This window comes from Ammodytes marinus, assembly GCF_949987685.1.
Source record: "Ammodytes marinus genome assembly, chromosome: 3".
Lineage (NCBI taxonomy): Eukaryota > Metazoa > Chordata > Actinopteri > Uranoscopiformes > Ammodytidae > Ammodytes > Ammodytes marinus.
In genome coordinates, this window is record NC_137232.1 from 29,550,016 (window position 1) to 29,577,619 (window position 27,604).

Genomic DNA, 27,604 nt, shown 5'->3' on the forward strand with positions numbered 1-27,604 from the left:
AAGTAAAAAAGCAGCATATTTTAATCAAACTTCAAATAAACATATTCAATGTGGGGACATTGGAAAACTTATTTTTGCTATTGCTTAGGCATTTGTCTATACAGCATATGCAGATTGTTTTCACAAAGTAAAGCAAATCTATATTGAAACAGCATAATAGGCTATGGGAGCCATACATGTATTTTCTGTGCATGGACCACATCCACAACATCACAGGTAAAAACTGTATATATGTCCCTAGGCTGCCAGCTGGATACTTCAATTTTACTCCAAGTGGTATACATGATCTTTATTGCACACAGCCACGAGTGCCCTCTATAGCAAAGAGGGTCTATGCATACTGTAGTTTCATTCTCATCTTTAATAACAGTGTTATATTTTTTGCTGCACAAAGGTTTCAAGCTTTATGATAATCCGTGCAGTACATTCCATCACTCTCATTGCAACCTCAGATGTAAATCTGTCATTTGGAATCTGTGGAAACGGAAGGAGATCAGGATAGCGTGTTCTCAGGCTGTCCACACCATATCCTTCCAGGATCTGGACATCATTGGCAAGGCCTGTTAAATGGGAGTTGTACTCTTCAACTTTTTGAGCCAGGGCAGTTGGTTTCACATCTTTGTCTGACTTTCCTCTTACTGCATAGTCAGCAGCAATCAGTGCAAGCTTTGTGGCCAGGTAACATTTGAAACAAACCCACTCATTGGCATTTTTATGTAGATCATTCCGAGCAGCAGAGTAGTTCGCTCTTGCTTGTCTCAGCCACCTGCGGGCTTCCACAGGGTTTCCAACTGTCTTGAAAGTAGGGGGCACAAAGAAGCGGTGAGAGTGTGATGAACCAGCAAAGCTTGTATAGTGTTCCCTGAACTGTTGCTTTTCTGACTTGTGACTTGTTGCTTCTTGGTTCCACGATGAATAAAACCTTTGATATGAGAACTTCTCTGACTGGAAGCGGCTTGATGTGGTGGAGTATGATCTTCTGGAAGCTCTGTCAGTATTTTGCTGATCAGCCAAAGACTGTTTCTCCATCCGGTTGATCTCATTCTGTAAGTGCTTGAAGACTTCTGTGGCAATGTCAAGATTCTCTGCATTTTTGTCTGGATGCCACTTGAGATACAATCGGCGAATTATCTTCTTTTTCTCTGTCTCTGGAAGCTTCCAAGCTTGTTCAACTACTAAGGTGACTTCTTTCAGAATCTCAGGCAATGCATGAAGCTTGATCTTTTTTGGTGACTGTTTTTGAGGGGGCGGTCTGAGATTATCCTTACCAGCAAAAAGAGGGGGAATCATTCGGGGAACTGAGGAACGACTGTTTGGGCTTGTAGGAGTTGATGGGGCACTGGTGTCTCGCACATGGTTACTTTCATCTTGTCTTGAGAATTTGTACAAGTCGAGGGAACTGACAATTTTGTACTCACTGTAACCAATGTCAATCTGGAAGCATTTCCCAAGGAAAGTTGTGTTTTCCTCCTCTTCTCTCCCTACTTCTTGAACTATGATAGCATATGTATAGGTAGGCTGGTAGGACCCATACATGTCTCCACCCTCAGAGTCTACAAGGTAACCTACATATTCCCCTGGATAAAATACATTCATGGGATCCATTAGTAGTGTGTGATGTATTTCAGCTGGTATGGGGGTTCCAGGGAGGGGTAGCTCGAGTTTTGAGGGCTCAGATGAGTCATACTTTACTCCAAGATTATCCAGCTTCTCTGTGATTCTGTAAATGTCATTACATCCCAGCATGGCAATCAAATAGGAAGTATCAGAAATCATATTGTCTGTTGCAGACTTCAATGTCATTGCCAGTGCCAAGAGAAAATTAATGTCTTTGCTGTCTGAATGCTGGATGTAGAGGTGAATCACAGCTGTTCCATACCTCTTTAGGAAGGCAAGTGTTTCGCTGCGGCTGTGTGGGATGGGACTACATCCTTTCACTCTTAATGTTGTCTGGAGCTTCTCAAAACAAGAAACTTTCAATCCTTCACAAAGTGCTTTGCAGAGACGTATGGCTTTTTCTTCATTCACAAGGTATGCATTGTCATTCTCATGTTTCATTATTCTGATTAGCCCTGTGATGAACTGCTCTGATGAGAGCAACAGCTGAAGACGACCTTGAAGTGAGCAAAGAGCTCCAAACTGGCACATTTTAGGAGAATCCTCATCAAGTTGCTCTTCAAGAATACTACTCAACAGTCTAGGCCTTAGTTTCTGTGGAAGTAGCATGATCAGCTTTGTGTGGAATGCGTGATCTTTGCCCAGATAGCACTGGCTCATGTCCACAAGCATCTGAACTCCAACGTTACCCTGAATTCTGCTCTTGTAGTGTGGGGCATCATCAAAGACCAAGCTACTGGATTTTGCTAATCTACCATCATGACTTGGCAGATAAAAAGTCACCTCTCTTACACTCTCAAGATCTTTGCGAATTTCCACCGGATCATTCTGGAGAGACTTGAACAATCCTGAAACAACCCTTTTTACAGTTCTCATTTCATTTGGATCAAGCTGTTTGCCGTCTGAACTTCTGTAAATTCGCCACAACACTTCAACATACTGTTTGGTTGACACAATGTCTTCTGTGCCAAGAAGTTTGAACAGTTGATGGAAGGTACCAAGTTCTAGAGGTAGTTTGTACAAGTATGGTTTGAAGTCAGATTCATTGTCCAAATTAATGACCACCTCTTCAGATTTCAGCAATTTCCAGCCATCTTCAACCATGACAAAAGCCACCCCACGTAGCTGATAATGGAAATCTCTTTTATCCGCATTGAGGAACTCATAGGTGGACCTTAAAACTTTGTTTCTGGTTTTCACCATTTCATCATCTGGATTTGATATGTTGCAGATGTTCTTGCAGTTGCTTATAACTTTATCCAATGGTGGGTCCAGGTTGACACATAGCATGTTCAACACTTGGTCAAGTTGTTCCTGTCCAGTAATAGTGCTCCCTTCCTGGTCTATTATTCCTGATGGTGTAGCTTTCTCAGGTAGAATTGGGCAAGATGTCCAAAGCAAGTGAATGATATCTGTTTGCTTGAATTTTGGATTTACCTGAGACCCACTGAAGCGAATCAGAGGAAGTGTGCTTGTCATCTCTTGGTACTGCGAATGAAGCTTGATGAGTTCTTTGGGGGCTCTCTCAGGGCACAGGAATGGTATCATTGAGAGCTCTTTGAGAAAAGTCCCCATTAAGAGGTCCATCCTCTCTTTGAAAATATGGTTTAAGAGAACATCGACAATGGTTTGCACTCTTTCTTTGGTCCAGCTCTCTGTTTGGGCTTTGATGCTGACCTCTTTTGCAAACTGAAGAATTTGGAGCTGTGACACTTCATGCTTAAGACCAATATTTCTCAGAAAGGTTATCCATGAGCTGAGCAACAATGTCCCATTCTTGGGTTTTGACACATGCTCTACTTTCTTAAAAAAGTCACTTGGTATAAATGCCTTTGCAGATAGCATGACTTCAAACACCTTCTCTGTCTCATCATAGAAAAACTTTGTTGGCCTGAGTCTGTTAGAGAAGTCATAGATGAACAGCAGTCCCTCCAATTTCTCATAGAGCTGATCCTTCATCTCACACGATTCTTCCAATGACAGAAGTCTCTCTTTCAAGTAGACAATATGTTCAACTTTGGCATCATAGGAAAGACTGTCAAACTTTGGAAGGAGATGTTGAAGGTAGATTTCTAAGTCATCAATTGGCATGCAGCCAAGGAAAGTGTACAGTTCCTTTAGCTGCGGACTGTCAGCAAGAAAGGAAAAGGAGGCTGTGTGAGCCCATTTCTCTATGTCCACAGTGGGAATGCTTTTTGTAAGGACATAGTTTGCCCCATAGCTTGCAATGCTGATGTATCTCCCACTAACTGATTTGAAGCATGGGAGGAGTTTGAGACTCGGTGCATCCTGTTGTGTGAGGTTAGCTAGATTGCAGGTGAAATACACCAGAAGAGCCTCAAAGTCCTTGTCAGTCAAGTTAGCAGCTTTGAATGCAGATGTCTGAATCATGTACTCTACAGCTTTTAGAACACTTGGAGGATTTTCAATGTTTGCTGTGTGTTGTGTCAGAAAAGGCATGATCGGATTCTCTTTGACACAGATTTTGTTGACTGCAAGCTGAATGCACCCTGCTTTCATTAGGCTGTGAAAAACTTTGTCGTTTTGGCCATGTGGAAATATGGCTATGTTTATCAAACTTAGAGGTAAAAGCACATCATGGTCAGGGACCACTATCTTTTCTCTTGCCATGAATTTGATTCCTGGTAGCAAAGCCCAGTCTTTCAAAATGTCAAGAACAGTCTCGAAACTGGGTTTGATGTCCACCTGATCTTCCTTGACAGCAATATTCTCACTGATGAAATTCCACACATTCTTCAGCCAAGATTCACTTGCAAAGGTGTCTCTCCATTTTACAGGGATCCTTACTCTATACTCTCTTGGAAGAACAGACCCCAGTAGGTCACAAAAGCAGCTGATGTCAAAGATCTTTGCAGCTCCTGCCTTCAAAAGTATTTTGCTGTACCTTATGTACAACACATTCATGAACATTTCTTTTCTTGATGTGATTAGCTCATGATATGTTGTCAGGAACTTTGGTCTCTTGAAATCGAACACCTGAAGAATATTGTCCATTGTTATCAACAGAGGCAATCCCTCAATTTTTTCTTCGTCCACTTCTATATCTTTGAAGCAATAGTCAACTAGAAGTTTCACATTATGAACTAGCTTGTAGTTCGACTGTTGGAGACGGCAGGGAAGTTTTCCAACATGGCATGAAGTGTCTGGTGATGAGAAAGTCTGAAGAAAGTTGCGGACATCCTCTGGTGTCACACAACTGACTGGTATTCCTGCATCCTCCAAACAGAGGTAGAGATTTGCTGTTTCATCGCAGCTGTGAACAAGGTTGAAACCAATATCCAGAAGCAAGGTTTTCAATCTGTATACATTTTCAGCCACAGACTTCCTTGAGACAATGTTGTACTCTGTATTTTTAAAGTGTTGAAGCTCATCTTGTAGCAAGTTATCAAAAAAGGCTCTGCCTTTGTTTACAGAAGATGTATTCACCCATGAAATGTAAATTACAGAGTTTATTTCAGAGTTTTCAATGTGTGCTGCTCTGACTACAGGAAGCAGGCGCTTCAGGTCAGTATGGATAGAGCTGTACACTGCTTTAACCAGGCAGTACCAATCTGGCTGTATCTCAAGTCTGTTGACAGGAAAGAAGAACAGATATTTCCGCAATGTATCTTTAACAACATGAAGCGGGGTTCCTTGTAGTACGGTCATGGTGGGATCAGGTCCTGGGAAGTATCGACGCTTAAGCTGAATCAGCAGTTCCACAAAGGCAGGGGCTATCAGTGATGTCATTAAAGTATTATTCCAGTCACTCCTTACCCCCACTCCATTGTCATCTCGCCATAGGTTTCTTCTAGCAGAGTCAAGGGCAAAGTGCCCATTGACATGAAAAGGTAAGCCAGTCTCTAGTGAAAGGGGCAGAAAGCAGAAGGCTCTGTAGGGTTTTTTGTAGTTGTGGCTTACACATGCAGCTACCCCTCCCCGTGGAAATAAAGTTATGTCTTCATTTTTGTGAGCTGAGACCACACTTTTTGAGACATTTTCAATGTTGGGAAAGCCAGACCGGTTGCAGATCATCCATGTGGTCAAATTTCCATCAGTGTCCTCTATGTCCATTGTGTAAGTTATCTGTTGGACTGGGATAGCAGTGAGTGGCTTCTTTTTGGTCACGCTATCAATGACTGAGGCATGAAACTGTTTGCGTTTTAGCCGATCACTATCTGTTAATTTGGCTGTCACAGAATAAAGAACTTTTAGTTCTCCTGATGCATTATCAATTTCACAGATTGATATTTTCTCCATGTGGTTCAGGAACATCAGAAGCTGTGCACCATCAGTTTTAAGCTTATCCAGAAGGTTTTGCACCATTCTGTCTGATGCAGGGGTAGCACTGATCTCTGATATCTTCGCCATCTCCTTGGAGCGAATGGGGAATCTGAACATAGTGCTGTGTTCTAACTTAAAATGAAGCCCCAAATAAAGATTTAAAACATCTGAAAACTGAGATCTGAAGTCAGAGTCCAAATCTCTAAACATTCTGCCAGGACTCGAAGATGTAGCCCCAGGTGCATATTGTGCATGTGGATCAAAAATGCAAAGAATGTCATTGTTTGAAATAAAGGATGGGCAGTCAGTGATGTGATAGACAGAGTTGAATCCTATGCCGTACTGACCAGTTTTCCCCGGATTGGCCTCTTTTGTACCTCTTCCGAGGTTCTGTATACCTCTTACATCATCCTCTGTGAAAGGCTGGTTGTTATATACGCAGAGGGCAGGGCCTTGCATTGGGATCCATTTATCATCAAATATTCTGTCTGTGGGGTGTGTCCTTGAATCAAAAACAAAGTAAATTTCGGTGGCTTTGGCATCATCTGCATTTTGTAGCAGCTCTTTCAGCATTTCTTTTTCTGATGGGTAAGCATTGAGAATGCTTTTAATTCTGCATGTGAGTTTTTCTTTCTGTCCAAACTCACTCCCAAGTGTAGTGAAGCAGATATTAGAGGCATACCTCTCTAAGGCTTTGTGACGTTTTGGGACTGCTCCTAATTTCACGGCAACCTCTCTTGGAATATCCCCATGACAGTATTTCACAGAAGAGTCTCTGACTTTTATCCAAGGGCAGTCATTGTAGCACAGTGATTTTGATGGCTGCAATGTCAGATTGGAATCAGGCAAGAGAATTCCACCATAATTTGTTTGGCAGTATTCTTGGTTCTTGTCTCGTATCAAGCTCCATATTCCTTCACTTATAATTCTGCGACACAACTGGAAGTTTTCCTCTGTAAGTGACCTTCGCCCACATTCTTGCTTCACAGTTTCAAGAACTGCTGAGAAATCTTCGACTGTGAAGTTTGGCTGTACACTAACATTTTCAAAGAGCTCACGGCAGCTGTTTCTGTATTTGTTAGGGAGCTGATACAAATGTGGAGCTGCATCAAAGTTTAGGTGGAATGCAACTTTGGAGGGATTGACATATGTGTTCTCCACTAAGATGGAGTTAAAAGCTTTCAGTTCGTCAGTTATTTGTCCTTTTGCTTTCTCATCCTGTAGCATTTCTTCATGAAGAAACTTGTAACAGGCATTTGTTATGTTTTCCTGATACAGAGTTACACCATCAAATGATTGAGACAGTTTCTTGAGTTGACTGATGACCAGTCCAACTGATGGCGTCTTTATTAGACCAAGACAGTCTTTGACAGCCAATGACATAGCACCACAACCTTTGAAAGATGGAGAATTCTCATTCAGGATTGGCTTCATTAGACACATTGTGTCCTGATGTTCAGTTGTGAAGAGTTCTCTAGCAGAGAACATTGTTGTTGGGGCAAAGTCGTTTCCATGCCATGGGAGTGAGAAACCTGCCGGTCTTGTCAGGAAAGGAAGGAACTTTATTTCTTGTAGCTTTTCAATGAGCTCAGCTGCTCCTGTATCTCTTATTTTCAGTTTCTCATCAATGAGACTGAGTAGTATGCTGCTACGAAAGCATGCAGCTGTGTGATCATTCTCATTAAGATCAACAACAGATTGAGAACGTTCAATAAGGTCGTCCCATGACAGATCATCTTTAGCCATGCCTAATTGCACTAGTTTCACTAAACACACAGGGTTTAGATAATCTTTATTAGTCCCATCAGGAAATCTTCCATCGTCAGTGTTGTAGAGTTTGGCAACTCTTCCCTCTGGGTGAATAAGTCTGGAAGGCAAAACTAGTTCCTTATTTGGGCCAGAGCACGGGATACAAGGTGTAACCCTGAGGATTGGCGCAAAATCGTCATGTTTCTCATTCAAGACATAATGCATGAGGGGATCTCGAAGCTCTTTGTCGATTTCCTGGATGTGAGGGAAAAAGACATCTGAAAAGAACTGCTTCTCAGTCAGGGTGTTTTCCATTAACTTTCCTTTACATCCAGCATCATCAAATCCTTCCTTCACCCAGTCCGGCAGCTCAACAGCACAGAGGTTTTGTGAGCCACTCTTCTTGAGGTATTTCAAGAATATCTTGAAAGCAGCAGGACCAATGTCTGGCCTACAGAGTAAGGCATCGTCAAGGAATCTGACGTATTGGATTGACACCCAGGTATTGCCGTCTGAGAAAACCTTTGCATGCTCACTGTCACCTCCTTTGGCTATTTCTTGGTAGACACCCTGGCTGATCAGTGTGAAGTCATCATGCACCTGACTTGGATCAGGCCATGCTGCATAGTAACTATAGTCGAGCAGTTCTCCACTTTCAGCCATTGACCGTAGCATTGCGAGTGCTGCCAAATAGGCCTGGACAATAACATGTCTCATGAACACAGAATTCCACTGTCCTTTCGTGTCAGTCTTCCAGATCTCTTTTCGGTTGGAAGTCACAGCAAAGCAGCCATTAATATGGACTGGTAAGCCTGTTTTGATTCTGAGAGGTAAGTAACAAAACACCTCTCCGATTGGTGTGGCATTTGTCTTTACTGTCCATTTGCGATTTTCTTCCTCAGAGAGCAATACAGCCACTCCTCCACAAGGCACTAGTCCGAGCCTTTTTCCACTATCACTAAGAGCAAACTTCAGTGCCTCCGTCACATCCATGCATGAGCAAATGAGCCAGTTGGTGACATCAACTGCCTTTTGGGGCATTTCATCTGTGAGTCTTCTTGTTTGAACACCTTTGGCTGCCATCTCAAAGTACTGGTTAGGATCTTCCTCTGAACCTCTGAAGAGTGGCGAGTGGAGATCGACAATGCGTTTGAACACATTATGAAACTCCTCCACCACAACACGTATGATGCATCCAGATTTGGGAACATCAACAGGAACTCTGTTAGTGCCAGCTACTTTTTTCATAACCTTTGCTGCAGACTTTAGGATGCTTAAAGGTCCATATGAGGCTTTGGATGACCACACACTTTTGTTGATTGTGACAACAGCTTGTGCTCCTGCTGGATTTGGTTCCTCATATTTGAGGTATTTTAAGACCATACTTCCAACATGCTGAGTAAACAGAATGAACCGATGGCCACATATGCTGAACTCATCTACCAGGGAATAGATGTCTGTTGTGTTGTAGTACAGACTACTGATTTCACTTAGTGTGGCTTCCTGCTCTGTTCTGAATGGGAGTCTGAACAGTGTACCATTGTATATGTATGGAGAGTCCTGAGATAGAGGAAGCTGGCAGTTAAAGACATTAATGAAAGGTTTGAACTGGTTGGGGAATTTTCTCAGCCTTTTCTGTTGTTTGCTCCAGTTGATTTTGATCCCTGGATTTGACGTGTCTCTGATGTGCTTGCTGATGTGGTTAATGTTTGGATCAAACATGATCATGAACTCTCTGCTCATTATGATAGGGATGTCAGTGATGTGATAAACTGAGTTGAACCCTAAGCCAAACTTGCCAACCTTGTCTGCTTCACATCTCTTCACTGATCCACCTAATCTTGTGATGTTCAGAAAGTCTGTGTCTGAGAATACAGAGTTGTTAAAAGACCACAAGGAGGGTCCATGGCAAACAACCATCCCAGGGTCGAGGAGATTCTCTCGAATGTCGGGGTTTTTTCTCATGTCAATGAGGAAACTGCACTCTGTTGCACTTGCATCATCAGCATTCTGGAGGAGCTCTTTAAAAATGTCTGCCACAGATGGATATTCTTCCAAGATGTTCTTTATTCTCACTGTTAGGGGTTCTCTTTGGCCTGATTGTTCAAAGCCTAGGTTCTCTGGGTTTATCAACCTAGTGCTCAAACATGGCACCTTCAGCCACTCTGCAGTTTTCATGGGGATGTCATCATGGATTAATATAATAGGCTCTGATGCATCTTCAAGTAAGTCATTCAAATCTTCAACTTTGATGTCACAGTAGGTGCATTCATGAATGGCCTTCATTGCTAACTTGCTAGGGTCCTTGTAACAAAGAATTGGCACATGCATGTTAGTGTCTACAGGTATCTGACTATTGTACAGCCATCTCAGGATGTTGGTTAAAAGTAAGACATCATGTTTGCTTTCTTCGTTGGTAATCTCCCCTTCACATCTTTGTCTGATAGTGCTGATGACTTCAAAAACATGGCTTGGGACAACCTCTTCAACTGAACCGCAAAACTTGAAAAGCTTGTGAAACTTTCTTATTGTCTTTGGCAGGGAGTACAGGTAAGGCTGCAAGTCTAGATCAGGGAGGGGTTTAAGGACCGTCTGGCCAGGTGATGAGAATGTCTTCCCTGTCCACACCCAATCAAAAGGCAGTGATTTCATTGCTTCTCTTGCATCCTCGAGATGAGCCTGCATGAAACCATAAATCTCAAACAAGATTTGCTGGAATTGATACCAATCCTCAGTGGTGAATGCTTGAGATTTATGCCAGTCATTTACTGCTTTCAGGTGCTGTAATACTTGATCCACCTGTGGCTCTACAGTCAGTTTCAGTGCCTTCTTCATACCTGCAGATGTGTGCTCTACAAGGGCAACTGAAGATCCCACAAGCACTGCATGTGATATGTCACACATTTCAGACAAAGAGCAGATATTGAGAGTATCTCCAACCCAAGCAAGGGAATTAGGGTAAGTTAGAGGTCTTTCTTTGCAAACAGGTACCCATTTCAGTTTTAGAAATGATGTCTGAGCATCAGCTGATTTTACCAGCTTGGTTTGTCTGTTGAGTATTTGCAGTAGGGTTTTTGCCTTCTTGGTTATGAAATCCCACTCAGGTTCCTTGCTGCCTTGTAATTCCTCTATCTTCCTTGCAACTTTGAGTACATCTTTTTCACTGAGCTGTACTTCATTTCTTAGTCCCAGTTGTCTGAGTGAATGAAGAATATCAGGGGAAGACGTGAATGTACTTGTGGGAAACCTGGTTTTTTCTTCCCTATAAAACAGATTCTGTAGAATCTCCAGTTCAGGATCAAAAAGATCTGAGGCTTTGACTGACTTTCCAGAAGGCATCTGAATAAATTTAAGAACAGAAAGCCATCCAATCACAGATGAGTTTTCATTTTTCAAAAACGCAAGATGTTTAAGTGCCCAAAGCATAATTTGGATTATCTCATCTACTGTGTAAAACCCCCTCTCAATATCCTGAATGATCATCTTTAAGCATTCTGTTGTTTTCACTTGTTCTACAGTGAGCATCTTTATGAGGCGGATGGATTCCTCATCACGGCAACCCACGAGATTGACAGATAATTTCACATCTGGTGGATACTTGGCTCTGTGATGTAAAGCTCTGGCTCCTCTCAGTGATGTAAATGCTGAGATACCTTCAGAGCAGGTCCCTACTTTCTCAAAGATGGAAAGCTCACGTAGAGTATGCTTTTCCCTCTCTGTAATGTCAGACAGTCCTGCAAGGAAGTTTCTGAGCACAACCTTTTCTTTGACTGAGAAAGAAGAGACTTGGCTGGATAGTCGTTGTGAGGACAATCTGTCCATAATTTGCAGAAGCATACCAGGGGAGGAAGGATGGATATAATTCTTTAGCAGAGGGTGCTGCAAACACGAATCCAGCTTTTTAATCACTACTCCTCCAAGCTTTTCCATGATGCCAAGAAGGCTTTCAGAAAGTGGGGCCTCCTCCTCATCCACAAGAATTATGGGGGATGGAGATTTGAGACGCAGAAGCTTAACAATGTCCATGCTTTCCTCAAGGGGCACAAGTGGGATCAAAGGCATGTCTTCAAAGGTAAATAAGTCATCAGCATAATATATATAGAGATGTTTCCAAATCATCTTCAACCAGGAAACTGTTGGATGCTTCAATTCTCTATTTCCAGGTTCCCATTGGACAATTAAGTCTCTAGATGGCCAGGCTGTTGATAGGATCTCCTTGATGAGTCGAGCTGATCGTTCAGGGGTCAGTACTTGTAGTTGAGTGCAGGGTCTTCCTGTTCAAATAACATGGGAAATCTTAATTAGACTCAGTTATCATTAGAAGTTGCTAAATGTTGACCATCAAAGCTGACAGTTAGGTTTGTTGACATTTTTACATGATGTAGCAGTTTTTGTAGGTTAGTGTTTCCTTCAAACATTCTGACCCATTTTGCTTCACTCACTGAAGTACGACAAGGCGCAATAGGCTTTTTCTGAGGATAGATGTTATGTCAAATGGGCTGCTCAAAAGACAGTTTAAGCCTAAGCCTCCTGGGGAGACACACACACACACACACACACACACACACACACACACACACACACTCTTTTTCAGTAATCAGCATAACACCTTTTTACAAATGCAAGACTCTTTGGGTTTCCACAGGTCTTCAATTTGTTTCCATTCTAAAATTGGAAAAACAATTGCAGCTCTTTTGGCCATCACTGCAAAACTTTGAAAAGCCAGAAAAAGATTGTTATAAATACGTATATATAAAAAACACAATAAAATATAAATATTAGGTAAATTTAAACTCAACTCTTAAAGCGGCACTATGTAGGAATTTTGGTTTGGCGTCATGTAAAAGGCCCCAAAAATGCAACTGCATATAAGTCCTATAATAATATTATAAAACTAGAAGATTGAACAATAAACAGAAAGATGACACTTTTGGAGTGGATTTATTAATTTGTATGCAAGCCTGAGACTTGGATTAGATGACGTTCGGCACCCAGTAAAGCTGCTTGCAGCCAACTGTTTGGTGGAGCTCTCTCCAACGTGTAAAAGCCTGTCCAATATTCACTCTAGTCCGGCTCTTTGCTACGCCACATTCTTTTAAAATGTTTTTTATCCCTGGTTTCGTCCTTTACCATCCTCTTTTGTCTAGCATCAGCCATCGTATCTGATCTACATGTCCTCTGGCTTCCATTTAGCTAAAGGCTAATGTGTGAACCAAGGCTGCTAGTGCCTTAACGTACCATACACTCTCGTGAGAGTGCCGCGGCCAGTTGCTAGAGTTACATATGCCTCGTTTCCACCGAAAAACACAGCTCCCTTTTAAGAATCTCTGTGGTGTTTCCACCGCCGACCCTACCCTTACTAGTAGGGCGGGGGTTTAGGCTGGACTGCGATAGCCGCCAGAATATGGGTCAAACTATCGGGCTGTGGTACAGCGGTCTCTCGTTTTTGCTTGGTTAAACCAGCCGCCTCTTTATTTATTCCCCCCGTGTTGTGAGCATATTCCGCCGGTAAATGCACAGAGACGGCTCAGTGCAAGCCGACAGAGACAGTGAGCGAACAGCCCTGGCTGCGGCAGCTACGTGACATTGAAGCAGTGGGACACAGTGTAGCCCACTGATTAATTTAATGACGAGGAAAAACACCATACAATACACAGTAGGGGTGTGCACGTGTACATGTGTAATACATTATTGTGTTTGTTACAATATTTATTCATTGAACTATTTAACTTCTCCACCTTCAGTTTCACTTTCATTTTCATCTCCGTCTCAAACAGCTGGTCCGATCAGCTGGTCAGCTTGCGACCACGCCCCGACAGCAGTAGTCAGTCTAATTATAGATTAACTAGGCAGTTATGAACATTTCGAAGTCAAAAAGCAAAATTATTAAATAAAGGCCTCTGCCTCTGTCTATCTGTCTGCCTGACTTTCTCACTGCACACTGTCACTCCAACAGCATGATGGGCAAAAAATAATAATTACTTTGACCCCCACCATATGAAACAGTTAAATGTGTGCATGAAAAATTTGCAGCCTTGTAACCGTTTAGACATTTTTGTAAACGTTCACACCCCCTAATAAACAGTGCTGCGCTCACATTTTTCGGCAAAACACAAGACTCTCTTCACTCTTGCCGAGGTGACTACATACGGCGGCATAGGGCTGGGCGATATGGACCAAATCTTATATCACGATATGGATATATATCACGATATAGTATTTTTCCTTTAAATTCAATGGATTACAATAACCGTACTGGGGCCGGTTTCCCGATAACGTCATCTCTTAGCGAGCTACGAAGACTCCTACGTTATGACTTACCAAAGTTGTTTACCTCTGTAGTCGTGGTTCCCGAACGGTCTCTTAGGAGTCTTCTTAAGAAACAGTCCCTACGTGGCTCGTACACTGCGCTGTCCAGTGCTGAAATCGATTGCTCAGAGTTCGATTTTCCATTTCCTGCTTATTTCATGCGAAGCTGCATGACAAGTCTTTGCGAATAAAAGATTACTAGAAATCCTTCTAAGCCGAAACATTTATTTAACACCTCTTGCTTTATAATCTAAGTATCTTTAAGAACAATAATCACGTTTCGTGGTGGGTCAGTAAGGAAACTGAAAGTAGGTATAATATCGCCAATGGCCTATATCAATAAAAACAGACGGCCCAAACAGCGTCCAAATGAGCTAAAATCCTAAATACAATAAACAGTAACATGGCACACTTATTTTAAGGTAAGCTTTAATTGATTATTCATTAATTTTTTCACACGTTTACATGTTTTGAGGCGGAGAATCCGACGCACACTGCGGAGCTGTCAGCTGAGCCGGCTCAGCTGACAGCTCCGCAGTGCGATGGTTCTAGTGTTAACCTTGGTCGAACGTATTACCATAGCCTATAGGCCTACTGATTTAAAAAAGGTAGCCTATAGGCTATAGAAAAATATAGAAACAGCGGAGGAGATTAAGATTGTTTCCATCAATTATTTTCTTCATGAATGACTTGTGGCAGTTCCATGCGCAACAGGGATGTCACTCGTGTCCGTTTTACGCATGGTGCATACGGAAGGAAATGTGGGGGTCTGTGGTCTGTGGTCTGTAGTAGCCAAGCCTATCTCTGGCGATGCCACAGCGATCGCAGGGACTTCACTTGTCATTAAACTTATACATCTGACTGTATTTCATATCAAAGGGACACAGCGATGACTGTATTAAATATCAAACTGATAAAAACGATCCGACTGTAGGCTGTAGTGTATCACGTATAAAGTAGCCTATTTTCATATTGACGGACATCGCATCCAATCAGTTAATGCTGATTGTCAAGTCAGTTAGATGACTATGTAGGCTACTTATAGTTTGAACACTTTGTGAATCAGAGTGAATGGTATTCTGCTAAAATATATAGCTTACTTTAAATGTGAAATGTACGCTATATACAGTTATCGTTTTTAACAGTTTGTTATTTAATACAGTCATCGCTGTGTCCGTTTGATATGAAATACAGTCAGATGTATTAGTTAAATGACACAAATGAGAGCTGAAACATCCCTACGGTAGAGCTAAGAAGGCTCTGCAGGCGCTCCAGACCAACCTTACCAACGTAGGACGTACGAAAGAGATTCGTAGCAAAGAACGTTTCGGGAAACAGGCGAAATGTTAAGTAGGAACTCTACGTAGGGGTTACGAATGACGTAGCGTTAAGAAGGCTCTACGAAGGCTTTGGGAAACCGGCCCCTGAACTTTAATCACATTAGGCTTCCTCTGTTGAGGGTAGAAAAGCTGTATTACAGCCCAGAACTCTGCTGCAGAGCCCCCGTGTGGCGCGGCGGTGTAACTGCAGTGTAACTGTAGGGACTTGGGAAGCAGCTGCCTCCCGCCACATGAACTTTTTTTCTCTGCAATATAAACGGTATGGCCAAATCTCTCCACGTATGATACCGTCATACCGCCCAGCCCTACGACGGAAATTATTCTTTCGACCAATCAACGGACGGCAGTGTGTAGCTCCACTTTTTCGGCACCCTTTCAGGCAGCTGTGACCCCAACGGAGGAGTACCGAAAATCGGAGCGGCTTAGAGCGGTTAGGCTCGCTTATATCCGTACCCTACTAAACCTTTGGCAAATGGAAAGCCAAAATAACCGGACCGAACCACTCCGACCCGACCCGCTCTACTCGTTGGAAACGAGGCAATAGTGCTGAAAGCAGGCTACCCACAGTGCTCTGTGTGCAGTGTATACAGCTTGCAGCACTCTGTGGGAATAGCTCAGACACCATACTGTTTTCAGTTTTTGGACAATAAGACTGACTTTGAAACTGTTTTATTAAGGTGGAATAACTACCTTTTGTTGCAACACCTACAAAATAATGCTGAAGTTACCATACAAACACACTTGCACAAATCATGTTCTGTACAAACACACACACACACACACACACACACACACACACACACACACACACACACACACACACACACACACACACACACACACACACACACACAGTTTGTTAAATTCATACCAAAATCAAGCTTAAAACCATTCTTATCATTTCATGTAAGGGAAACTATTTTGAAAGAGACTAGTAACTAGCAAAACAACAACAACAACAACAACACTGCAAGTCATCAAGTGCACCATGGAACACTACAGGGAACCTGTATAATATACTGTAAGTTGGAATGATAATGAGTGAATGCATTCCACTTATAGGATAGCATTTTACAAAAAACTTAATTATGTGAATTGTGAGAAGTAAACAATTCACATATTAAGAGTTCACTGACTGCTGTTACCATGGTGCTCATTTATAGTCATGCTATTAGTTTAGGTTAATAGTAAAATTGTTTAATTATGGACACCCCTTGAAATACATACCTGAGCATCCCCAAAGAAATTGTTGCACTGTAATTCAAATAACATTTCTTTAGTTCTAGAATTAATTTTAATCTGTCCATGTTTTGTAAAATCTATACCTTTTTAGATCAACACACACGCAAATGTCTTTTTCACGTGGGTAAAACTCAGGTGTAACTTATAACATTACTGATGGCTATACTGTATTCCACTGAAGTCTTTCAGCATAAGCATATCATTTTACAGTCGGTTTCAACTAAATGCAGTTTGATAAAATTGCTATTGCAGAGAGTGCGACAGGGGTGGAAAGGGAACCAGAGGATCTGACGGTACTCTAACATCATCAACAGGGGTGGATACAGAGTGGGCAGCAGAGTTAAGATTTCTTAAAGATGTAGCTACTGAAAATGCTACTCTAGAAACTATGTAAATTACTGTCCAAAATGAGTTGCAAAATGAAACTTGAAAAATATCATTATCCTCTGTGCCTTTCAATTTGGATTTGGAGGCCAAAACTGTTACATAAAATATTCCCCTTGGCTCACACACACACAATCACAGTTGAGTACGGCTGTGGGTGCACTCAGGCTCAAGTTTTGTGGATTTAATTGAATGTGTGGCACAAAAACAACCCGTCCATGAATCAGTATGTTTAGTGTCCCTTTCCCTGTCTGTCTCACTCCTACATTATTCAGACAGCTTTAATAAATTGTATTAATGTTATTGAAATTATATGGAATTAAAACAAAAAGTTTATGTTACCTCTGCTTTTGGCTGCTTTCTTCAAACCTTCCATTACTGAAGGTTCAAGGCTCTCCAATATGAACCGACCCTCAAGTCCTGGATACAGAGACCTTCGGACGAAGCAAAAGAACAAAAAGGTAAGACATTTTACAATATCAATTCTAGGTTTATGTGATTAAATGATTTAAAAAATGTATATGCAAAGCTTTATTCAACGGCAGAAGCAAAGCCAGTAGCTAATAACACAATCAGCCTCAACCTCTGTTATACTATATTTCTGCACATTTATTCACATCTTTTTTTTGTTTTTTTTAAGATAATTTTTTGGGGGCGCCCTTAGCTCAGTAGGTACAGAGGTGCCCCATTTCACCTCTGTCTCTTCATACCGTCAATAAAGCATGAAAAATGCCAAAACATACTGTATCTAAAAAAAAAAGATAATTTTTTGGCATTTTAATGCTTTATTTATAGTGTAGAAAGACAGAGATGAAATGGGGCAGAGAGGAGAATGACATGCAGGGAATCAACCACGGGTCGGATTCGAACCGGGTCTGCTGCGAAGAAGTAGGCCTGGGACACACATCCTGGGTCTTTCATAGATAAGTCCCATTAATATGAAGTTGTTTCATGTCATTTTATGAAACATATGATTAATATTGAGTTTCGACAGTAATCCGTGTGCCTCATTGCCTTTTTTTACTCCACATTTGCGCTTGTGGGAAGTTTAATTTTGAGGGAGACACACCAGAAAATGGTGAAACTACAGCGAAAGCTGCTAGTATAAAGTCAATATAATTGTTAACAGAGTATTTCTCTTTCAGTAAAAGCAGAGAGCCCCGAGAGAGACGCGCGTCTTTCCGAAAACAAAATAGGGGAGCCCCCTGAGGTGAACTGGTGTGTAGCTGCAGACGCACCTCCAACTGGCCTAGGCAGCATGTCAGAGGTAGGATGTATGGCTGCTGTAGTGTGTTAATGCGATGGTCGAAAAAAAAAGGCAGCGGCAGGTGCGCAGTAGATGCAGGATGTGTGCCCCCGAGCCTAAGCCTCCTGGGGGGGACACTCTAACCACTACACCACGACACCCCCAAATCTCTAAATACAAAATATTTAAATTGATAATTGCAGGTTCATTTCAGGAAAAATGACAATGTTCTAGTGATTATAGCTAATAAAATACAAGTCAAAGGTAAATGTTATTTGAGGAGAGACGAAAGACATGAGGTTATTTAAACAAGAATTGTAACAATGTTGTTGAAACAAGGGCCACTTAATGCAGTGAAAGCACATAATTTAACTTTATACCTACCGGGGGTATTCTTCAGATGCAATGTAAATGGAATCCTTTTCATTGACAGAAGATAAAAACGTTGTAAATGTTTCATCTTGTAGCGGAAGGAGCTCCAGTCCTATGAGGTCACTGTAATTGGTGTCACTGAGCACAAACTCCAACAGCTTCAGCTTCTCCTGGGAGGGACCTTTGTGTTTGTACTTCCGGATCACCTGTCGCAAAAAACATGGTGTCACTTTTTTCACTTCAGTGGACTCAGTCACGTAGGACGTCAAGACACGGTCCACGGCAGCAGGCACCTTTGCCACCTGCATTCCTGAGCTTTGGAGGTAGTTGATCACTGTCTCTGAAATGTCTTTGTCAGTGTCCAGCTCTGAGAACAAAGCCTGGTCGACCTTGGTCCAGCTCTCACTGAGGGAATATATGACTTCCTGCTGAAGCAAGTCATTAAACAGTGGCTGGAGAATGGGTTTCCAGCGTGACTTGACCTGCAATGGGTCCGGCCAGGCCCCATAGGTCCCTGTAGGGGACAATGGAAAGTCTTGGTCCTTTTTTGTCTGTACCCTTTTGATAGCCTCAGTGATGAGCGTGAAATAAGCCCTGGGAATGACAGTAATTATAAGCAGCTCATTCCATAAGGCAGCTGGATCCCTCCACTGATCCACTTCCCGCCACTTGATACTCCTACGGTTGTCTGTCAGTCCAAAGAAGCCACTGACATGAACTGGAAGCCCAGTTTCACTCTCTTCCCCAGGGGGAAGAGGAAGGAAGCAAAAAGCTCGTCCTGAGAAACCAGATGTGGCACCTTTGTCTTCTTTGTTGGACTGAGTAAGTGGCAGAGCAATTCCAATGTTAGGTATAAACTTCAAATCATCTGCCAGAGAGTCCAACTCAGCACACATTCCTCTGCCCCCAACTCCATTACAAACCAGCCACGTCATCTTCTGAGTCTCTTTAGCTGTTTCATCTTGAGTCTCTATGTTGACTTGGTAAGTGACGCAAGTGATAGCAGAACTAGTTACACCATTGCTATAGCTGTCTATGGCCTGACCCAGTGTCTTCATTGCATTTGGCCTTTCTGATTTATTTTCAGTATTCTCTGTTGCAGTAACCTGAAATAACATGCGTTCTGTACCGTCAGACTCCCGCACATGCAAGGAGATCTTCTGAACACTTTTGAGAAAGAGGAGCACTGTGTCTGCATCTGCTTTGAAAGACTCAAAGAGCTCCAGAACCTTTTCTTTGTTGTAGATGTTGCCACTGAGCTGAGATGGTTTCAAGCGGAGTGGGAAGCGAAACAACGTTCCAGGAAAACTGGCATCCTTAATAGTTTTCTCTGAGCTTCCAAAAATCCCAAAGTAAGGAGAAAACTGGTCACTCAGTTCTGTGATCTCCTTAATGTCTGTATTTAAGTTCCAACACTGTCCAGACTCATGAACTCCAAACAGGGTCTGATGCGGGTCCAGCATGGCAATCTGGTCTCCACTGAATATACTGGGAGCATCTAAACGTTGAGAAGAAAAAACATAAACATGTTGTTAAAACTTCAAGCAAAAATGCCAAACATTTAATCGCTCCGGCTTTTCAATGTGAGGTTCTGATTTTTATTGCTGTATTATAATTAAAGTTATACTCCGTAAGATTTTTATCTAGTTAACTTTCTGTTAAGTTCCTATCAATCAAATAGTGAGTAAACACAATGGTGATTGACCCACTGAAGAAAGCTCTTGTATTTGCTGCTTTGCCCAGTTATAGGCTACTATTGGAGGGGCTATGCCGTATTAACCGTGCTGCAGCGCTGCGTTCTTTTACTCAGGACATAGGAGCTTCAGACTCAGTAGTACTGAGTTCAAACCTGTCTACAGTCTATGGTTTGTATAAGACATGGTCCTAGGTCCCAAATTTTCAAATTTGATATAAAAGGTCATTCTGAGCACTGTGTGCTGCCGTGTCTGAAGTTCCCGATTTTCTACATGTAATCAAATGCAGTGGGCATGCCTGGGCGAGGGTTGTCACTGCCAGTGCCAATGGCTGTAGCGATACAGACGCTCTCTGTCTGCACTTATCATAAATTCTAGGTCACAATATTGGATCAGAACACACAAAGAAAACCTTCCGCAGGTAAGAACTGCCAATATACAGACTTCATACAGTCAATAATGTTCAGTTTTGAAGGGAACTCTGGCCCAGAAGTGCCTGCAATGGCATTTACGGCCACTAGAAATGGCGGATAACAGCTTTAACTCAATCTTGCTGAACATTTGTAAATGACACCTATGAGGATTTTCTTTAATGTTTTGTCACATTTTATAATCTAAACAATTAAAAGAGAAAATAATCAGCAGTTCAGTAATTATGAAAATAACTAGTAACTACCCCAACTTTAATTCAAAGTTCAAAAATAACTTTCATAATTGAAAAGCTATCGCTGCACAGCTTGAAGATATTGTTCTATGTACTGTATATAGAAAATGGTATAGCAAAAAAAAGAATGGACAATCATTCACCGAAATACACAGAAAACAGTTTGTCAGGAAAACTTCCTATCTTTATATCTTACAGATGAGAAGATATGTTGCACTAAAACATTTGATAAATCACAAACCACAAGACAGGCCTCACCTGTAACATGGTACACAGAATTGAAGCCAATCCCAAATCGTCCAACTTTTAAAGGGTCCTCTCTCTTCCTGCTTCTCGCAATTTCCTGAATCCCATTCCAGTCCTCCACAGTGAACACAGCATCATTATAGACATACAATGCTGTACCTGCAATACAGTTAAAACCAGGTCAGCACAAACAAGTTAAGACAACCTGAAAATACATACATTAAAGAATCCAGTGCAATAATATATTATGTTCATAATCCCTGAAACAAATGTATGTCTGTGTTGTCCTGTTCACAGGGGGTTCAGAGCTGAGGATCAGCTGCTGAACACCTGCTTAATGACTGTTAAGCAGGACAGAATCATGCCAACACAAGGTCTTGAACTTCTGCAATCTAATTCTAGGATAGTGTCACTGAGGCTGTTCTCATATGGTGCATACCTGTTTACTGTACCCACTCACCTTGATGCTGAGCCATGTCAGGTGACCACAGGGACTCCACTCCATACTCAGTCTCATCATACATGAACTTGACTTCTGTGGCTCCAGCATCCTCTGCATTTTGAATCAACTCCTTCAAAATAAAACGCAGCAGGTTCATATATTTATGAAGGCAGGGCCTTAATTTTGGTTTAAAGAAAGGTTATTTGCACAATGACATCAGTTTATTTGGAGGATGCTTTAATCCATAAAGCTTTATAGTAAAATGAGCCCACTATAAGAGTGGATGGACCCAGTGAGACTTCAACCCTTCACCCCTGTGATCTTGCGTCCATGTATGGTAGTATTGTTGTTGCCAGCAAGGAAAGCTAAATAAAACTATGCCCTTTGTGCTTTGTGCAAGCTTGACACATTTTGTACCTACTCCAAATCCCATGACATCTGTGTTATGTTCTGTGTCTGGGAGAAAACTTGACCATAAAGAAGAAGAGGCTATTGTAAAAATGATTTACTATTTATTTTTTTCCTGTTTGAGGGCAATTTCTGAGGCTAGCATGCCTATATATATACAGTCATATGAAAAAGTTTGGGAACCCCTCTCAGCCGGCATTATAATTGACTCGGCTTTCACAAAAAAAATATAAAAGTGGTATGTCTTTAATTTACTAGGAACAGCTAAGTACTGGGATGTTTTCCAAACAAAGATTTTTTGAAAAGCAGTATTTTGTTGTATGAAATAAAATAAAATGTGAAAAACTGGCTGTGCAAAAATATAGGAACCCTTGTGGTTTTGTTGATTTTAATGCCTGTAACAGCATGTAAAACTGATGACTTTAAACACAAAGTTGGTTGGATTATGTTGTTAAGCCTTGAACCTCATAGAAATGTCTGTTTAATCATGAGAAAATGTATTTTAGGTGCCTAAATGCAAGTTGCACTTCTCTTTGACTCTCTGCTGAAGTGAGACAGAATGGGATCATCAAAACAGCTCCCAAAAGATCTGAAAAACAAAGATTGTTCATTGTCATGGTTTAGGGGAAGGCTACAAGAAGCTTTCCCAAAGGTTTCAATTGTCAATTTCGAATGTAGGGAACGTTGTCAGGAAATGGAAGGACACAGGCATAGTGGCAGTTAAACCCAGGCATGGCAGACCAAGAAAAAAACAGGAGCGGCATAGGTGGAGGATTGTGAGAATGGTTGCACACAACCCACAGATCACCTCCAAAGACCTGCAAGAACATCTGGCTGCAGATTGTGTATCTGTACATCGTTCAACAATTCAGCGCAATTTGCACCAAAACATCTGCTTTTTATAAAGACCAAATAACTTAATTTTTGTCTCATCAGTCCAAAGCATTTTCTTCCAATATGAAGCTGGCTTGTCTAAATGAGCTTTTGCAAACTCCATGCAACTGTATCTGTGGCGTGGGCGCAGAAAGGGCTTCCTTCTCATCACCCGGCCATACAGATGTTTTGGTGCAAATTGCACTGAATTGTAGAACCATGTACAGATACACAATCTGCAGCCAGATGTTCTTGCAGGTCTTTGGAGGTGATCTTTGGGTTGTGTGCAACCATTCTCACAATCCGCCGCATATGCCGCTCTTGTACTTTTCTTGGTCTGCTAGACCTGGGTTTAACTGCAACTGTGCCTGTGTCCTTCCATTCCCTGACAACGTTCCTTACAGTAGAAATTGACAATTGAAACCTTTGGGAAAGCTTCTTGTAGCCTTCCCCTAAACCATGACAATGAATAATCTTTGTTTTTAAGATCTTTTGGGAGCTGTTTTGATGATCGCATTCTGTCTCACTTCTGCAGAAAGTCAAAGAGAAGTGGAACTTGCATTTAGGCACCTAAAATACCTTTTATCATGATTAAACAGACCTTTATATGAGGTTCAAGGCTTAACAACATAATCCAACCAATTTTGCGTTTAAAGTTCTCAGTTTTACATGCTGTTACATGCATTAAAATCAGCAAGACCACAAGGGTTCCCATATTTTTGCACAGCCAGTTTTTCACATTTTATTTAATTTCATAAAACTAAATACTGCTTTTCAAAAAATCTTTGTTTGGAAAACATCCCAGTACTTAGCTGTTCCTGGTAAATTAAAGACATAACACTTTTATCTTTTTTGTGTGAAAGCAGAGTCAATTATAATGCCGGCTGAGAGGGGTTCCCAAACTTTTTCATATGACTGTATATATATAAGAAAGTGAAATTATAATGAAGCATGACACTTACTTTCAGAATCTGTCCACCTTCAGGGTACCTCCTCAGAATATCTTTTAGAAACTCAACTAGCGGTGGTGTAGTCTGTCCAAACCTCCCTGTAAAAACAAAGCTGAGTGAGCCTCAAAGTTGTAAGACTTGGTTATTGTGTGTTTGTTTTAATCCTACCTCCCCCTTTAAGACCTCTTCCCTCCAGTGTGACGGATATTTCTGGGCTTCCGATAGGCACCAGGGTCCTGATCTGCACACTGTTATCCAGCTACGGAGGTAGGATGTGGAGAAATGCATAAATTAACACACAAGAATATTTGTTTTGTTTTTTGAGGAAAACCAATTAACCTGAGTAATAACTTATTGCTTTAGTGTTTGCAGTGTACTGTAACTATTTGCGCTGTACTTTTGACAGAAAAATTTAATTGTGAACGATATCATTAAAAACGTACTTCAAAAGCCAACTAGAACTGAACTGAATTTATTTTTAATGACTATTAACCAACTAGTTGTCCTACCATCACCCTTACTGTATAATCAGCCTCTCAACCGAACAACTGCTAAATCTTTAGGCTGTATTACTGAACACATTAGTGTGATAGACAATCTTTCCCTGGTTTATCTTTCAGAATCAATGGAGAAGGCAGCCAGAGATGGCACCGGGCCTGATACTGCTGCTCCTGCTGTTTGAGGCTGTTCAAGGTGACACGGTGACCCGCTGCACTCAGCAAACTGAGTGGAGACAAAAGGTTTCAGTCATCATCCTCATCATGGTCGCTGCACCACTAAATAATAATTTGTATACATTCATGATGAAGGATTTTAAGTCTTTAATGTCATGTTAAAAAATTAAAATTGAAAAAGCTTACAAGACGTAGTAGTCAGAGTTCCTTGGTGAGGAAAAAGATTAACTGTACACACACAAACAGAACCACTCTGACATGTATTGAGAGAAAAGAGTGCTTTGGTTGTACGGTTTTCTCTCCTAACAAAGATGTATATATTCCACTATAACGATTTAACGATTTACAGTGTTTTTTCGCATTTGGCTTCTGAGCTTTTACAATGAAGAATATTTATAAAACCCACAGAGAAAGAAGTTAAACTGCCTATCAGTTCGTCCTAAAAGGCATACCACTATTCAGAAGTACAGTGTCTGGCACGGTGCCTGCTCAGACTGCTACTCATTCTAATTGAATCAGGCAGAAGAGGCAATGTAGCTTGAAATCTATCTGGTGGACACAATGGGAATCTTTTTCATCATTTTGTTTTTCTGGGAGACAGTTCATTCTCTATAATACTCCCATTCAGAACAAAATTTCAGACTTTTATATTCCTTTAAGTTAAAGCTCTTGTCTGTATTGTAGGACCTGACCACACAGTGTATGTGGTATTGTTTGTAGGTGTGGCTTGTAGCTAATTTCTGCAAATGAGATCAGGGGAGAGCTGCCATACCCTGACAACCACCTGGTGCTTTCCAACAGCTGAGCCCCAAGACATGGGGTCAACTCCAGTTATGCAAGTGTATACACTGAAACAACCATGGCAAGAGCCATGGGCCTACAGTACACTTAAAAATGTATAAAATATTGGATACTAACACATATGTTTAATGATTTAATAGCATTAAAGATCATTATAAATAATGAGTCCTTCATTTATAAATCTGTATAAAAATATATAAATACAATTGTATAATGTATCTATAAAACTATACCATTTCAGAGTGGAAGAGTTGACTGTTCTAAAATATTGATAATCTTTACAATCTTTTGTTTAAAGCAGCAATTGTATGTAAATTATTGCCTTTTGTTTCAGTACACTGAGTAATGCTGAGTTGCCTGGTCATGTTGCTCAAAGTATGAGTCAGATAATTTGACTGCAGTCATCCCAACTGAGCATGTATTTAGGGCCACTGCATCACTCCGTAGGAATCCGACACAAACCCACAGTAAGGATAAAATAATATATAAAATAAGATAAGTAGTTTGTAGTTTAGATAGATAGATAGATAGATAGATAGATAGATAGATAGATAGATAGATAGATAGATACAGATAGATAGATAGATAGATAGATAGATAGATAGATAGATAGATAGATAGATAGATAGATAGATAGATAGATAGATAGATAGATAGATAGATAGATAGATAGATAGATAGATAGATAGATAGATAGATAGATAGATTATTCACAGCAACAACAAATGATAAAACATGTAAGGGAAACTTGGCTCTCAGCATCTCAACAATAGAGGCACTGTCACTAGTTTGGGTCAGTATCAAAATATAGAAACCTTAGTTATTCTTGATCTTTTTGTGATTGGTAAAATGTGACAGAACCACAGAACAGCAAGCAACATAGGAGATAAGCTGGCCGTATCAATTTCTCCTACATTAAGTAAAAAAAGTTTAAAGAAAAAACACAAATATTGTTACATTTACAAAACACAAACCGAAAACGGGCCAATTAATGGGTAGCCTATATAATAATTGGATGGACCTATTACTTAATGGTATAGGCCTACTTAATTATTGTTTTGAACAAAAAACATCTTTTCGAATGTCTTTAAAAAAAAGGTACAAATAGCACATTTTGGTATGTATTCTGTATATTTACTCTACTTATATAAATAAAATAACAACGTACCACTCTCCCATTGTGACTGAGCCGTTGCTCTTTCACGGGAAAGTTGGTCTCCTCGTAGAGCAACTGTTTCACATCTTGAACGGTTATGAGTGGAGAAAGCTGGTAGGATCTCAAGCCCATGTACTCATGACGAACTGTCACCCGTGGCATCCTAAAAAATATAAACACATTTTATTTGAGGTTTGACTAAAAACGCTGTGTATGAAAATGGCATGGGGTGTGGGTTTAGCTTTGGAATTAGCAACAAAATCAGTTGCAGTTATATGGGATGCAGTGTTTTTATCTTGACGTCATGTGAGTCTTGCTTACAGTCATTATTGATTAAGGTTAGGAAGAAACCAGAGAGTGTACACCTCACCAGTACCATCTGTCAGTGTTGGGCGGTCCATTAGTGCCATTTAGACATCTGTAGGCTCTCTATTTTGGCCTGAAGCCTTACTGCCCTGAAGGGCTGCAGGGTGATATGCTAGCCTTAAAAAAATGTAATATTAATTGATCCCCTCCTCAAGAGAGTTACGCTGCTTCCCCTCAGTTCACCTTCTACCTCTGTCATTTTGTTCCCGGTCAACTCTGCCTCCATAACTTTTGGCTACAGGATACCTCTCTAAAATGAATTGTGCTGCTATTAAAAGGAGCAACATGGGTGTTGGGAATATAAGGCAAATGTATAAGTTTTCCTGTCAACACATTGAAAGCAATACATTCTTGCTTATTCAGCTGCAGGGCACTGGACCCATGCAGCCCAGTCCAGTGGTGCATAATTTACTGGAGCTAGGGTGGGTATGGCAGCTTCACAGGATGGTTGAATAGCTCCTCAGCCCACGTTAAACGATAGCTTTGCCTTATGGTGTGGAGCTCTACATACAGACTGACACATTGCATGGGTGACTCTGGTGAGCCTGGAAAATGTCGTCATTCTCTGTTTGACAGTCATTACAGTTGTAAACAAACCTGACCATAGCCAGTGGGGAGTTAGAGCCGGGCCTAACAAACATTCATGACCAAGTAGGCTAATGTTAACATGCATATATCGGCTATAGGCTAGCCTATATTTATTAATTTAACAGCACACGTAAAGCTTACCACGGGTCTGGACAGTTGGCCATCTCGATGATGCTATGTTACCCAGAACATACATTCA

At 41.1% G+C, this 27,604-nt stretch overlaps 1 protein-coding gene across 1 annotated transcript; it reads right to left on the reverse strand.

Annotated features, from left to right (window-relative positions):
- Positions 1-372: 372 nt before the first annotated feature.
- Positions 373-27,604, reverse strand: sacs (sacsin molecular chaperone; the record flags this gene model as incomplete). The annotated part of the gene is made up of 9 exons (XM_080025283.1): positions 27,547-27,604; positions 26,464-26,614; positions 23,989-24,079; positions 23,833-23,918; positions 21,608-21,719; positions 21,160-21,306; positions 18,556-20,041; positions 17,268-17,359; positions 373-11,924 (listed from the first exon to the last, which is right to left on the reverse strand). Exons 1-9 carry the CDS (start codon positions 27,567-27,569, stop codon positions 373-375), a joined length of 13,740 nt encoding a protein of 4,579 aa, XP_079881409.1. The 5' UTR covers positions 27,570-27,604.